This window comes from Vigna unguiculata, chromosome 8 (genome assembly GCF_037176805.1).
Source record: "Vigna unguiculata cultivar grain cowpea cultivar isolate G323 ecotype 2 chromosome 8, ASM3717680v1, whole genome shotgun sequence".
Classification (NCBI taxonomy): Eukaryota; Viridiplantae; Streptophyta; class Magnoliopsida; order Fabales; family Fabaceae; genus Vigna; species Vigna unguiculata.
The window spans coordinates 33480451-33496349 of NC_140799.1; the positions used below are offsets into that span (position 1 = coordinate 33480451).

General features: G+C 32.0%; 1 protein-coding gene across 6 annotated transcripts; it reads left to right on the forward strand.

Annotated features, from left to right (window-relative positions):
* The first annotated feature begins 296 nt into the window (after positions 1 to 296).
* Positions 297 to 12531, forward strand: LOC114194725 (uncharacterized). 6 transcript variants are annotated; one of them, XM_028085102.2, is made up of 19 exons: positions 303 to 430; positions 545 to 588; positions 691 to 754; positions 2232 to 2346; positions 2614 to 2687; positions 2963 to 3060; positions 4301 to 4472; positions 5127 to 5346; positions 6007 to 6133; positions 7438 to 7547; positions 7675 to 7770; positions 8755 to 8883; positions 9029 to 9162; positions 9541 to 9630; positions 10043 to 10082; positions 11088 to 11338; positions 11511 to 11688; positions 11768 to 11970; positions 12063 to 12531. In XM_028085102.2, exons 1-19 carry the CDS (start codon positions 362 to 364, stop codon positions 12354 to 12356), a joined length of 2508 nt encoding a protein of 835 aa, XP_027940903.2. In that variant the 5' UTR covers positions 303 to 361; the 3' UTR covers positions 12357 to 12531. The 6 variants fall into 6 exon arrangements, with proteins under 6 accessions (XP_027940899.2, XP_027940900.2, XP_027940901.2 ...); XM_028085098.2 differs by having other exon boundaries at positions 297 to 588; XM_028085099.2 differs by having other exon boundaries at positions 297 to 588; positions 7678 to 7770.
* Positions 12532 to 15899: the final 3368 nt, after the last annotated feature.

The following is a 15899-nucleotide window of genomic DNA, read 5'->3' on the forward strand; positions in this document are numbered from 1 at the left end:
TAAATATATTTTCTAAATATATTTTGTATTATTTTTTCTTCTTTAAATTTATTTTTTTACAGCTTTATCAATAATAATGATAAATAGAAACAAGGGTCTTAAATATAGTATTAATTATATCTATAACATTATATTATCATTTTTCATTTATCATAAAAAATATTTAAACTTTAAAGATTTACCGTATGTAAAAAGTACTTAAACTATTTTTAGAATTTTAAACTTACTTAAGCTATTTTACCCTAGGTAAAAAGTACTTAACCTATTTTATTACCAAGGAAGAAAGAACAAGAGTTGATATATGGTGTTTTAAGACACATTTCGTTCTCCGTCTCCACCCTTGTGTTGTATACCATTTTTCATGGCTTCGTTCTCCGTCTCCACCAAGGTTGAACCTGACGCCGACGAAGATTGCGTTGCAGAGGAAGAAGTGTTTCATTTTTCTTATCTTTTGCATTCTTTAGTTATTCACTCGTTTCTGTTGCTCCAGTGTGATTATAGAATTAGAGCCAATGCCAATTTACTTCCTCTCCTTGCATTGCAGTCTGAGAATTTTGATGATTTCACTATTGCTTCTCCATGGGAAAGGTTTGTGTTCTCCTAATAAAAATTCCTCTGCTCTTAGTATGCTTATCGTGGAAACTGCGAGAGGAATGGTAAACGGAATATACCTTTATTCTTTTTAAGCAGGTTTATTTATGAAATAGAGGCAGTTTGTCGGAATTGGATGGCCGATACTCCAACGAGGTTATTGGTAAGCTTGCTTAGTTTCGAGATAAATTTATCCTTTAATTAATATTTTTGGGTTGATTTTGTTATTGAGGAATGCAAGTTAGTTGTTCTTAGTATGGATAATACTTAGGGTTTATATCAATAAAATATTTCACCAGCACTTGGACAACAGAGTGGGTTAAATGAGTTGAGCTTCGTTATAATCTAAAATCAACTTGTACACTTAACTTTTATGGAAACTCTCATTCAATTTCTCCAAAGACTGAGATACATAAGTTAATTTTAATTTAAAGTAGAAACTCAATTCATTTTTTCCTTTTTATTTTCTTTTTCCAGAAGTTTATAGGGAGAACTTTATCTAAATGGGACCTTATTTTTATTCAGTTCCCATATATATTATTAGTTTATGTTGCGAGTTGCACAATTGTCCCATGACAGAGGTGAGGTGGGCCAAGTCACAATCTAAGTGTGGGATTCCTTGGAAGACAATTGCTGAGAGGGGAGATTGTTGCATGTGGCATCAATTGTTCCGTGATAGAGGCCCAGTGGGTCGGGTCACAATCGAATCGTGATGCTTGGGCTTGTGTTACATTCTTAAGTAAAAATAGTTGTGCCCTGACTAAAGACTATAGCTTTTGGCCTAGTGATAAGCATTTGATCCTAACAATTTAGCCCCCAAATGGGTTTTTGACTTCTTCATATTTTATTCAATAATCACCACCTTTATTGAGGTATGACATTTCTTATAAAGAGGATTTAGGCCTTACTTAACTCAACAACCTTGTTAGAACAAACTTTAATATTATCTTAAAAAGTGAGTTTTAAGCCTAACTCAACCTCAAAAACCTTACTAAGACTGACCCTAATATCATTTACTAGTTGGTTTTGTGAGGCCTATTAAGATGGTACCAAAGTCTATTCTAATTAGGTTTGTTGAGCCTATTATGTCACCTACTATCTAATGGCTAGTCCGATGCTTGAGATGTCCAATCCTTGGTGTAAGGGAGTATGTTGGAGGTTCCATGTCAGTTGAAGATATAATCAAATTATAGTATATAAGTGAATGTAAACTTTACTTTGTAAGCCAATTTTGTAAAGTGAATTATTCTTAAATCTACTTTCTAAGATCAGTAATTGAAGATGCTTGTTGTCATTGACTCCGTTAAAATGTTTAGGGTCCATCCTTATAAAATGGGAAGCAAAAGTGGTCATGTCCTATTATTCTTATTCATACATTTTCTTTTTGGATAATAAAGCAAAAAAATACATTACAATTCACATGATATCTATTCTATCCTTACTTGCTGGATAAAGAAAAGTTTATACATCATGTAAAGACATTCATATGAAAATAATGAAGTCTTTAATTCAGTTGTGTTTGCTACAGTACAGTGTCTTAATATGCAATATTAGTGTACATAGTTAGATGTTTTCTTAAAAGTTACATCTCCCCTTTTAATTTTTTTTTACCTTATCAAACATCTTTTCTTTCGATCTAGGATAAAGGTGCAGTTGCATTAGGGTATTCCAAATATTCGTACAAGGTCAAATCTGAATTGAAGTATGGCACAGAAAGTTACTGCATGGAGTACTATTTTGAGACCAACATTAATGGTAATATGGAAATATTTTTGCTAATCCATCGAGTAAGATGAACATTGACACAAGGGTAAAGTTACTGTTTTTCTAGACTGGAGATTGTGTGTTTAGATAATGGAACTAACCTCTCTGCTTTTGGGGGTAAGGCCATGCATATTTGACCTATGGTCCCCAAACCCACTAGGTGGGAGCCTTGAGCACTGGGTTGATGTTAGTCAGTTGACGTCGGGTTGGGCTGATTAAATTTTATTTTAATCTAACTGGGTCTTCTGGATGATACAGGCAAACCTGGCATGGCGGACTGGAGGTCTGCTTTTCATGATCTGCAACTATGTTTTGGTGTAAAGGAATTTTTGGTATGCTTTAATGTTTGAATAAAAAGGTTATGCACTGACAATGCTGTATAGTTTTATCCTGCCATCCAATCACAAACTTTCGAGTATGATAAGTTTGTTGCGTTATACAATGAATACCTAAAAGGTCATACTAACTGTGAATTGTGATTAAATGACGGTAAAACTATTTTACACTTCACTGCATCAATTTTATACACTTGATGTTTTTATCTAGCCTTTCGTTGAAAATTTAATGCTTTCACTAAGAACACACTCATTACCTTGCACAACACTAGGTGATTTCTCCTAAAAGTGCAAGCAGTGCTGTTCTTGATGCACCAGAAGCAAGCAAGCTACTGAGTGCTGTTGCAATTGCTTTGTCAAATTGTTCAAGGTAACTATTGTTCCTTGTTTTTTAATGTTTATCTAGTTGAGAAATTTACAATAACTTGTGTGCATAGGCACATCTATTTTGCATTTGCATTTAATGTCTGACTACAATCAGTTACTAAAATGCTACTTGTTAGGATATTTGGTTTTATTAAGTCTCTTTTATTTGAAATAAATCACACTTGCACCTTCAGTATTTTTCTCTAGCTACACCCGAAAACTCTCTATTTTCTCAACAAACATAAAATCCCTTAATTGTTTGGTCATACCCACCTCACATAATTGTAAGCCTGCACATTTGAAAAAAAGTTGGAAAAAAGACTTCAACAAATTTATTGTAACTTTTCCATTCTAAATCCGAGTCCCTCCTAAAAAATAAGGATTTGCTGGAAGTAGAATGGTGTTAAAGATTAAGGATTTATTATTGCAAGTAAATAGAGAAGCATACTGAGCAAAAAGAAGATTAAAGTAGAATAGTAAATAAAATCTAGTTATATTGGTACGTATACAAGTGTAAACCAATACAAATAATTCATAATTGATGATCTGACAACTTGATCACTGAATTCGCCTATGAATTGATCAATCTTTCTGTGCACTCAATTTTGCCACATGGCCCAACCTTCATTGCCACATCCATGCATGAAACTTCTCTGGCAACACCCACTCGCTGACAGCATCTTTTTTGCCTTCCTGTACCTCTCCTCTGGTGAACATACCCATCAGATGTTTTTCTAATTTCCTTCAAGTGTTCATGTTGCTCTTATACTTCAATCTTATCATGTATGCGTTTCTGATATATATCCACATCTAATATTCTAAGATATTTTATGCATAATTTATCGAGGAAGTATCTAATATATAAAATACTAATATTTTTATAATGACAATAATTTATAATTTTTTATCTTGACAATTTTAACAAGTGTGATTTTAATTTGGATTTACACAATTGTTATTATATATTTATTTATTATACTTTTAAACTAGTGGGTGTCTGCATTTTTGTTATAATTAAAATAACAATTAGCATAATAGGAAAAAAAAAGCTTTAATAACAGGGTAAAATTGTAAAAAAATGTGTGGACCAAAATAGACATAAAAGTTAGTATCCTCCTTATATTAATATAGAAATGACAGGGATTGGTTGTAATAAGAGTAAAGAACGTGTGAGTGTAATTTCTCTTATTCTTATTGGAAATGTTACTATATTATTTGGTGTAGTTTCTTATAATACTATGTAGTTTATGGCCAGCATTTGTTCCAGTTCATGAATCTTCACGTAAAGCATATATTGGAATTCAGAACATGAGTACTGTATTTACAAGAAGGTTTGAAGCAGATTGGATTTGTAGTCAGGTTCCGAGAAGACTGATGCATTTGGAAGGCCTGTATGACTTGTTTGTATCTAAGTTTGTGAGTTCCTGACCCATGCTGTTTATTAGACATTTATTTAATTTTTTCTCAATTTTCGTGGTTTTGCAAGAAATTTTTTAATGAGATCTACTCTTTGTGCATTGTTCTTCCATAAATTCACTCTCGTAAACTAATACCGACGTAATTACTGATATGAAACAAGTGGGTCACTGTTATGACTAGAATTCATAACTAGAACCCAACCTAAAAAGACTAGTTTATTAAGTGAGACAGCCTCATTGTTTAAGTATTGCATAGAAAATTTTTTTGTTCTACTCAAGATGGACTTGTAACTGTTACCAATTCATTAAACTCTCTCCCAAGGGTGGCCCGTGCCATGGAGTGGGTAACTAGAGATAAAATATGATAAATGGGTATATAAATAAATGAAGAAATACCTATCATTCAAGAGTGGACACTCTTAGTTGGTAATGCTACACTGTTCTTAATTAATGTTTTATTTTATGTTTATGTTTGCATGTAAGAATTAACAGCCTTCTGTGAGCTTTGTACGGAAGTTATTTATTTGATCTATTCTCTTTCTCCTATCTATTTTATGTTTATATGTTGATGTGAGAAGTTGTATGCTGACTTCTAATCAGCAGTGTCGCTGGAACTTTACCTGTAGTAATTAATTTCCATTTGATACTGAAGGCGTACTCCACATTGGATCTTCCTACTAATCTTTTCAAAGTGCAATTTGCAATGAGGCTAACATATAACATGCTTCCTCATGATGATTACAATATGAAAGCCATTGATGCTCAAAATACAAATTCTGGAGAAAATCTTACTGGTGAAACCTCTAATGAAACACTGTGGGATAATGATTGTCCTTGGAGTGAGTGGTATTCTGCAGAAGATCCTGTTAAAGGTAAATCCCTGGGATTGGGAACATGTTGGTAGAAGTAGTTTAGGTCATTGCATGGATGCTTTTGTTAGATACAGCACGTTTTAAGACTAAAACATGTTTTTGAATATTTGTGCCACTTAGCATATAGAAACCACAATATAACGTGAATGGTCCCCTTAATTTGCTTGGATATCTTGGCACTTAGGAGCCTGAGAAGCCAAATGGCCTTTTGGTGTCTTTGACTACACTGTTAGTCACAGAAGCCGAGGTGTGATGGGATTATTTGCATACACGAGAAAAAACGATTCAGTACATTAAATGCTTTTAACTCTTTCCAATAGCCTTCCTGAAAATGTGCCTTTTGCATGTGCTACATGAAATTCTCATCACTGAAATAAGTTTCTTGTGATTCTTCTTGCCATTTCCACTGTACCCGATATTAATTTAAAGCCCATATTTATTTATATCTATTTTGTTCTTTGTGCATGTCTATCTATTATGAGAACTTTTGCCCCAATATTGTTTGGTTACATTTGTCTTTTCGAAATTTTTATGTCAAAATTTCATTCTGGTTTTTAATTATTAAAAGCTATGCAAGCTTCATTTTATTTTTTCCATGTTATTCTTTATTGTGAAATGTAAATGCCACTTCCATTTAATATAGGAATAGGCTGCGTACAGGTTTTGAGCTGATTACGATATGGTCAAAGAAGATGGTTGAAAGTTCTTTGGAAATGGATGAACTGGAAAATGCTTCACCTTATGAAGCTGAGAAGTGGTTGATCTCTCCAAGTTGTCCTCCAAAACTGTACGGTTTTTTCACTGGAATACGGATAACCAAATTCCAATGACAAGTACTGTGATGAGTATTGCTTACTAAGTATATACTAAACGGTAATACAATATCAGACCCCAAGTAAGAGAGTGTATACTGTATACTAGAAAGAATTAACGAGTAGAAGGAATTGGAGGATTTAATTAATTCAGTTAGTTGAATTACAACTAGGATTCTGTCAATTAGTTAAAAAGTTTTAGCAATAGGAGAGAGAAGATTTGGTTCAGGTGTGGAGAATAAAATAGAGGAAGAGTCACGAGTTTTAACTTTCCTGGAGGGAGATTTTTCTTTCTATTTACTTGCTCTTTATTTTTCTGTCTCTGACCTGTAATGTAACCTCCCTGATTTTAATCTTGAGAGCTGAGCACAACCATTCCCATTCTTTCCATTCACTTAACTTTAAATCGAGTTCTGACAAAATCAGGGAAATTATACTTTACAAGTATACATTTCTTCTATTTTTGCTTCCTCCTCATAAACTTAGTAAAAATAAAAATCCATACGCTCAGAATTTTCATTTTCCTCCACATGAATCAATATTACAAACTTATAAAATTATAATGGATAGATTAGTTGTAGTTCTACGTATGGTTTTTGTTATAACTTGTAATTATAGGAGACAATGGTTACCATCTGTGAATTTTGTTTCCTCCTTGTTAGAGCATTAACTATGGTTCCTTGCAGAATTGCACGATTAAGCAAAATCGAGAATCTTTTGGTAGCAGCAACTGGCAATACATAGATATAGTCTATTATTGTTTTTTCATGCAATTATGAATAGAGTTCATTATTGAAATCTGATCAGTTTCTAATACTTCTCAATGGATCATATATCCAAGCTTTTAAAAAATGTGATTCGTTCTGAGATAGTTTACGAGAAGTTGAAGCTATATTTTGTTGGATTAAACTGCAAAAACATATTTTTTTATGTAAAATAGTAGTTATAATTAGTCACAACTTCTTTTAAGAAGCTACTCAAAGTAACTTGTTAGGATACACACAGAAGAAGAATTAGTTAAGATAGTTAGAATATTCATGAGTCATTTACTTGAGGTGTTAGTCAGATATAAATAGGAAAGAAGGAGAGGAGAGGGAAGGAGGTGAATTTTTTACTCTGGCTTTTTTAAAGTTTAGAAAAACACACAAATATTTTGAGAGATTTTTCTTTTTCAAAATAAGAATGTTTTTCTTTGAAATAAAAGCTGAACTGAATGAGGTCCAAATAGGTTTTGCTATTTAACTTTCTATTGATTATTATATTTTGTTCAATCATACAGGCTTGAAGGTTCTGAATGGAATCAAAATGGATTTGCATCCCGGTTGCATATTCTAGTTGATGCATTGAAAACGTCATTTGAGGCCCGATTTATGGGAAATTTTGTTTCAGGTTTGAATCTGTTTTGGTGTATATACTATAGTATATTTTCATATTCCTGCAGGTTTTGCATTAATAGTTGATAATGCTATCAGTAATTGGTATAGTAGTTCAACATTTTCTCTCTTCTGGCCTGTAGCAGATGATAACTCTGGTTCTGAGAATTTGAATTCCTCAATGATTATACCGCCACAAACTGTCAGCGATCAAGTGCTGAAAGAGCTATTTCAAAAAGGCACTTAGTTCTTCGCCCTTTATACTTTGTTTCTCATTTATATGAATGCTTCGGTGCACCATTGTCACTGGCATCTTGCATTGTTGGCAGTTTATAAATTCTGCACCTGTATCCAATTGATGGTCGATAAATCTGCCAACAGGACAAGGTGCAAATAACATGGTAGCACGGTAGAACTGGCCTCCAAATTGATATTTTATCAGATTCAAGCACAAATTATAGTAGGAAAATAGACAAAAAGTAGCTTTTATAAGGCATGTAAAATTCTCCTTTGATTATGGGCTGTTCTGATTTGTTTTGAATAATAGAAGATTGAATATTTACTACGATTTTACTTAGTAGTGTTTAAGGCATTTAACTTGTTTGATGTTTCGATATATCATCATTAAGAAGGTAGAGTGTTTCCTGAGAAACGGAAAAGAGATTGAGTAAAATAGGGAAGGTTTACAAAAAAAAATCGTGTATGGACAGGTAAATGTAGTATACAGAAATTGAAATTGACTGTTCTTGTTTCAAAGCTACTTTAGTGACTCTATTGTTGCATAGGACATGGAATTCTGTTTACTTTATTCTATCCAACTCATCGCACTATTCAACTAGTCGCAGTAGTCAATAGGGCCACTATTGCCACATAGATATATACAAAAGGATATTATGAATTCATTACCAAACAACTAAGAAATTTACAAGTGTTATATTTCAAGTTCTTGAAAAGAATCCTTGGTTGTCTTACATGCAGATCATGAGAAATTATAGAATATTTCAATCTATTGAACTACTTTGGGCCTTTTCTTATTTCATATTCTTTTTGTTTACCACATGATTCATGAAACTTATTTTCAGGATTATGATTTATATCTGATTGCAGCATTTTCCAAATATCCTTGGCATGCCTAACATGGCATTGAGGGTTATTTGGATGTTAAAGTTCAAAAGTAGATCATTATTTATTTTGTTATAAAATTGCTTCCATAATATCTACAGGAGTACAGGTCACAGAGTCTGCTTATGGTGGAAATAGGACTTCTCGAGCAATAAAAGGCGCACCTCTTGAATCACTCTTTGCACAATTTTGTTTACACTCTCTTTGGTTTTGTGACTGCAACATTAGAGGTATGTACCGAAGTGAGGGTTTTATTGGTGCATAACAATAGAAATTAGCAAAATTCTGACCACCATGGTGGGATTGAGTTTTTGAGATATCTTGCTTGTACTGTATATTTTCAATTGCATGACTTCATTTTGGTCTGTATATCAGCTATTGCTGTCCTATGGATGGAGTTCGTACGAGAGGTTAGGAGGTGTTGGGAAGAGTCACAATTAATCCCTCGAATGACAGCAAATGGTTCAATTGACCTTTCCACTTGTTTGATTAACCAAAAACTTCAGATGGTAATTTTTGTTTAATAATCTTTAAAGGATATTTGATGAAATGTATTTCACGTAATCTTGTTTATTTTACATATATTTTAATGTGAAATTTTGTTTTAAATGTTAATTTCCTAGAACATTCTTAACTACCGTTTTTGAATTTGTATTGACTTTTTCTCTTCAATAGCAGTGCATTTTGTATTACGATAAATTATATATTTACTTGCTCTGTGAATATGGGCTCCTTTTTTTTAATCAACTTATTGTTTTTTCTTTTATCATCCTTAATTATGGTGTATTATAAATGTTTTATCGAGCTTTTAAATTGGTGTTTGTATTGTATAGAATACATGGTGATATGCCTAAGATGGGAATTCTCTTTTTCGCTTTGCTATTCAGCTTGCAGTATGCATTGAGAAGAAATGCGAAGTGAATGAGGATTATCAAGACTGTATTGGTAGTGAAGATCAAATTGAGTCTATAACTGAGGTCACAAACTTTGCTTTCCTGTTGTTTGTAGTTAGATTGAATATTGTGTTTCTCAAGTTATTAATTTTTTAAAATTAATTTGTACTGTGGACATAAATAGTTAGCGAATGTAATTTCAGGAGGAAAGTGTGGTTGGGGACGACTCATTGTTAGTATTAGATAAAAAAAGTTACACGGAATTTTAATACCAATTTTCTTTTGTCATAAAAATTAGTTTTTGAGCACTCATCTAAGCACACACTTGTATAGATAATGTTGTGAGTACTGACTTAGTTCCCGTGCATATTTTGCTTTCAGTTTTTGGAGCAAAGAGAACACACTTTAGGATTCAAATAGTAGATGCCATACACATGTGATTCGACCTTTCGTACATTACATTGTTTCTAACCATTCCCTGTTATTCTTTTTGCAGAATTTCTCTACCCTGGTGGTAAAGGACAGATTAGCTTCAGGTAACTCTAATAAGGGCGTCTAACTTAATTTTAACATCCATTAGTGGATAGAATCAAATGGCTTTTGATGGCTTTTATTGTCATGTAAGCTGCTTGCATTAGGAGTTAAATCACCAGATTGTCCCGTTATTTTAAATCACTATTATTTTAGTTATTATAATTTATACATGTTACGGTTATCTTTTTCCGGAGAAAAAAATGTCAAATCTGGATGTAGAGCTATGATATGTCAAAAAAACCTAAATGCTTGGAATACTTGATCATGATGCTTTGACATTTCTGTAAAGATTTGATCTACCATCATCATTGAATATACAAAAAAGTGAGTTTTATGTTTATTCATTCTCACAAAACTAACTAAAATAATCGTGGAACAATATCTAACAAAGTCTAACTCATTGTCACAAAATTGACTAAATAATCGTGAGTGGTTTGATAGTGGGTGACATGACAGACCCAACAAACCTTGTTAAGACCGACTCTAATACCATATTAGGAAGTAAGTTTAAACTTAATTCATCTTTACAAAATAATTCTGTTAGGTGAGGATTGTGCTCACTTATTAGTTCTAATTAATGTGAGATCTCCAATAGATTTAAAGAAAGAAGATTTTCATATACCTAGTATTGAATTACACGTATTATTTGTTGACCATATCTACCAATTTAAGACAACATGCGCATGTCTAAGACTGAATGAAATCATTCATTTTTTATTCCATTTTCAACTGTTGCATGTTAATTTTTCAAGATAAACCAACAAACTAAACTGGTTTTCGACGTAGTTTTGGCAAGGAAAGGTTCTATAAAATCTTTTTAATTGGTGGGATGTTAGTGCAGTGTATCCCGTCCTCACGAAATCCTCTCCTGACCCTATTTTGTTATGAGTAGACTGTATCTATAAATATGTATTTTAGAAAAGAATTGCTATAATAATGAATGCAGGATTCTAGTTCATGATAATAATGTCATATGACGAAACAGTAATTTGCTTTGATAATGCTAGACATGTCAGCATTTAAAGCAGCAAATCCAAATGCTGTTTTTGAAGATTTTATTCGCTGTCATTCACCTGGGGATTGGATAGATGATGACCTTGAGGTTGAGATGTCTAAAGATAATCCGTCTCCAAGAGGAAAACTTTCAGAGAGAATGTCTGAGAATGGGAACTCGTGGAGAAATATTTGGAGCCGCTCACCTGCTCTTCCTGTTTCTGGACAGAAGCCTCTTCTAGATCCAAATCGAGAAGGAGAGAAGGTACCTATATTTTCTAGACATGTGTATGCTTCCTATTCATTCCATGTTGGGAAACATATTGTTGTGAACTCGGTAGTTTCATAGTAAAAGCAAACACTAGAGATAACTTTAAAAATAATATTTCGACAAAAAAAAATGTTTAAATAATTTTTTGTTATCAATAAGTTTCTAGGTTCTTCAGTATCTGGAAACTTTACAACCACATCAGTTGCTTGAGCAAATGCTGTGTACTGCCTTTGGAGCAGCAGCCGACACCTTAATTCAAACCAATTATGGAGAGCTGAAACAGATGGAATCTATGATGCAGCACCTTTACCTTACTTTGGCTCCTGCTTTGAAGCCCTTGCAAGGCATATAGTATATACATTCTTTAATCTAACTCTTCCATGGAAAAGAATTATATTTTACTCAAGCTCCATTTTGTTGCAGAAAATCGTTTATCCCCTGATAGTGAGACTATTGAAGACCTAAGACGACTGTGTATTGTTTTCCAGCACGTAGAGAAATTACTGACTCTTGCAGCTTCTCTTCATCGCAAGTTCTTACAAGCACCACGCCTAGCCCGAGAAATTTTCAGTGATTTCTATAACTTCTATATTCCTAGATTGGGAATAGGCCTGGTAGAAGAAAAGGTGAAATGTCTCAATACCTTGAAATGTATAATGGAGAAAATATCAGCATGGACTTACATACATATTCATTCCTCTGTCTTATATATGCTTAGGAGTTTGACAAGAAACAAGCAGTGTGGAATGAAGAGAGAGAAGCGGTGGCAAATATGTTTGTTCAACCCACTGCAAACCAATCTTGGAGAAAGGTTTTGAGTATGGGCAATCTTCTCAATGGTCATGAACCAATTCGGAGGGAGATTATTTTTTCAGTGCATGGAGTGAATGGTAATCACTATGCTATTCCTACTGCTACTGTTTCCCAACAAAACGTTGAAACTTACCGCATGTATATATGTGGAACTTCTAATGATCTCAGGGTCGCTCTCTCTGTTGTCTCATGTGATTAATTTTATGGTGTTTACTGGTTACATTTATATGTTCGTTAGGAACCAGTATCATAACATCTCTAGCTTTTGTTGATTAAAATGTTCATGATGTACTTTCCAATGATTTTATTTCTAACTAAAAATTTGTATATTATTTCATTGAAAGCTCATTAGTAAATAAATACCATTTTATTTATTTGTTATAATGTATTTTTTAGTTTCTGAAAACTATGTCTATATTATTATTGTTATTTTTAATATGATTTGCATGCAACAATTTAATTTTTTCTTAAATTATATTTTTTTAGCCCTCTGAAATCAAAATTACGAGTTCACCCAAGTTGAATGAAAAATGGTGGAAAAGGCATGAATTTTGACATGCAGTTGCCCCCACCAGAGACACCAAAGACAGATTCCTTCTGATCATTCAATGTGGAAAGCAACCTATATATATATATAAGGATAGGATAATGATACCTAAGCCTACCCATAGGATAACGACTTCATCTTTTCTCATTACGTTGACGTCGATTTCTATTTCCACCATTTTAGAATTCAAATACTTTTATGTTTACCCTACGTTTTTTTCTTGCTTATTTAAAAGTTTTTTTAATTGAATTTTTATATTAAATTTTAAAATTTTTTTTTTATTTTTTTTTTCTGAACTATTTGATTTTGTAAATAATAAGATGACTTGTTGATTAATTTTTTTTGTTCTTTTCCTCATCTTCTAACTCTATATAAGGGAAAAGAAAGACTTGACTGACTATTTAAAAAAAATGCAAAATAGAATAAACGAGTAGATCAATATGGAGTTTGGTTTCTCAACTGGGATAATAAATGCCGAATTTCTCCTGAGTTATTTAAACGGTGTGGTTTAACTGTTTATAATAATAAAAATATATATGGTTTTTAATATTACAACGTTTTGCTTTAAATGATATATCTTTCATGTTTCTTATAATTTAGCCAACTATTGAGACGAACAAGTGAGAAAAAAAAAAAAAACACTCTTAAACTGTAATATTGAGAAGAGGGATGATAAGGGATGTTAATGGGGGTGCAGTTGCCGGTAGTAGTCATCTGGTATCGTATTCATCGGATAAATATACGTTCTGTATTCATAAGGGTATTTGTTATATGGATATTTATATATCTTTTTAATGTTTATGAATATTTGTGAATACTTGCAGGTATTTTTAACTTTTTTAATATTTAACAACATATTTTAACTATAATTCAAGTAAAATAAAATATACAATATTCATCTAACAAAGTAAAAATAAATCATTTAAATATAGTGTTTAAATGTAAGTTTACAAAGAAAGATAAATTGTATTTTAAAATCAATAAATAAAAAATAATTCATTCACAATTAATGTGTTAATATTTTAATCATGTTTTTTTATTTAATTTAAATAAAAGTATAACGGGTACAAGTATCTACAGATATAAATACAATGATACCTATACACGGCCATTTAACATGTGCGTATACAAAATACATATATCCATTATTTGCGGGTATCCATTTACAATATTCATTTTATATCCATTGTGAATTTGATCTGTGGATAACCACAAATATGAATATTTTTTATCCTAATGATATTGCTGGACCTACAGTCGTGTAAATAATCAATATTATTTTGGAAATATTTGTTGCATACATAAGATTACTAATACTAACCAGAATCCTACCAAAAAAGCACACTTTTATTTTTTCATATTAGTAACCCCACTAGCTTATCTTATGAAGTCGCCTATTAGCTTTCATCATTCTTTCTTATTTACATTATTTTTTAGGCTAAATTACTGTTTTAGTCCTCGAATTTGTTGTGAAGTTTCAAAATGGTCCTCTAAATATTTGGAGTCTCAATTTAGTCTTCTAATTTTCATAAGTGACTCAATTTGGTCTCCAAAGTTAACATCGTTAAAATTCAAAACGAAATAGTGACATGGCTTTATGATTGTGTATGGGTTTTAATTACGTGGCTCGTAACAATGGTTATGTACAAGATTATAAGCTGAGAAGTGTTCGAAGTTCTTGATCGTGGAGAAGGCTAACCTAGGGTTTGATTGTCATTGGGATCAGAAGGCACTGCATCAAATTGATTTTTGACATTGTGATCAAAGGCGTTCAACAATCCAGGTGAGCTTCCAATTTTTTCGAAATCAATTTTAGGGTTTTAAGCTTTTGAGTTGAATATGATTTTGGGGTTTTGGGTGTACTATGATGTTTGGGTTTGTTTTTGATTTCGATGCTTGTATATCATTTTGTGATTGTTATTTGTTTGCTGAGTTGAATCATTTTCTAAACTACAAATCTTCCTATTTTGGCTAAAGATAACACTATCTCTTTTGTCAATATCATCTTCTGCACACCACTTGAAATAGTTACACCTAACAGATTCTTGATTTCCTCCCTGTTCATTAAACAAAGACAAAAACCAATAAACAATAATTGCATTGGATAATTTAAAAAAAAAAAAATCTGCAACAACACTCATGCAACTAACCTTGAAATTTGGGCATCTCCAAAATTTCTTCCCAGCATTCCTAGTTGTTCTGGCAGTTCTGATGACAGCAACATCTCCACACTAACAAATTGGAGTTACACCCAACCCTTTCCACCCACCACCAGCAAAGGAGAAACCACCATTTCCATTGTCCGAACACGTGCAAGAACAACAAGAGTTAACTTGGGACATGCTTTAAAACACAACAAACTCGCCACAATATACTAGCAGGATTTCACAAGAATTTCACAACAACAACGAAAAAAATGGAAGGGGAAAGAAAACCTTCTCAATTTGGAACGTATCCAACATTTAGGGTTTCATTACAACTCATGCCACGTCAATTACATCCCCTTTTAAAATTTTTGACACGTATCAGTTCAATTATGCTACGTGAGTACTGTGTGAACAGCGTTTGTTTAATTTAAACAGAAAGAATCAAATTAAGTCACTTATGAAAATTAAAGAACTAAATTGAGATTTTAAATATTTAAAGGACCATTTTGAAACTTCACAACAAGAACTAAAAAAGTAATTTATCCTATTTTTTATTAACATAAAGTTAATTAATTAATATTGTAGAGCACCTGTGCGATGCTCTAACATTTCATCTTATTTACATATTTAGGGTATATGTTAAATTTAGAATTAAATTATTTAAACAATTCAGAAAAATCTTATTTTGTTGAAAATGACATAGAGATTTGATAGGGGAGAAAACATTGGATTTTCTTATTTTTGATCAAATTGAATGTTCTATATATCCTTCCTAGTACGCGAAACGTAAAATGGTATTTATATAATAAACGGATTTCCATATAATATAAAATTGTTTGTTATTATTTGTTAAGAACAATATTTTATATAAAATTTTTATAGAGTGCATAACATAATAGATATATAGTTTTTTTAGATATTAGACAATTTTTTTAAATAGTTAAAAAAGAAAAAATATATTTAATAAAAAATTGTTATAAATTTATCACAAATCTGTTGGAAGCATTCCGATTATGAAAAAACATGTATTTTCTTTGATGAAATTGTT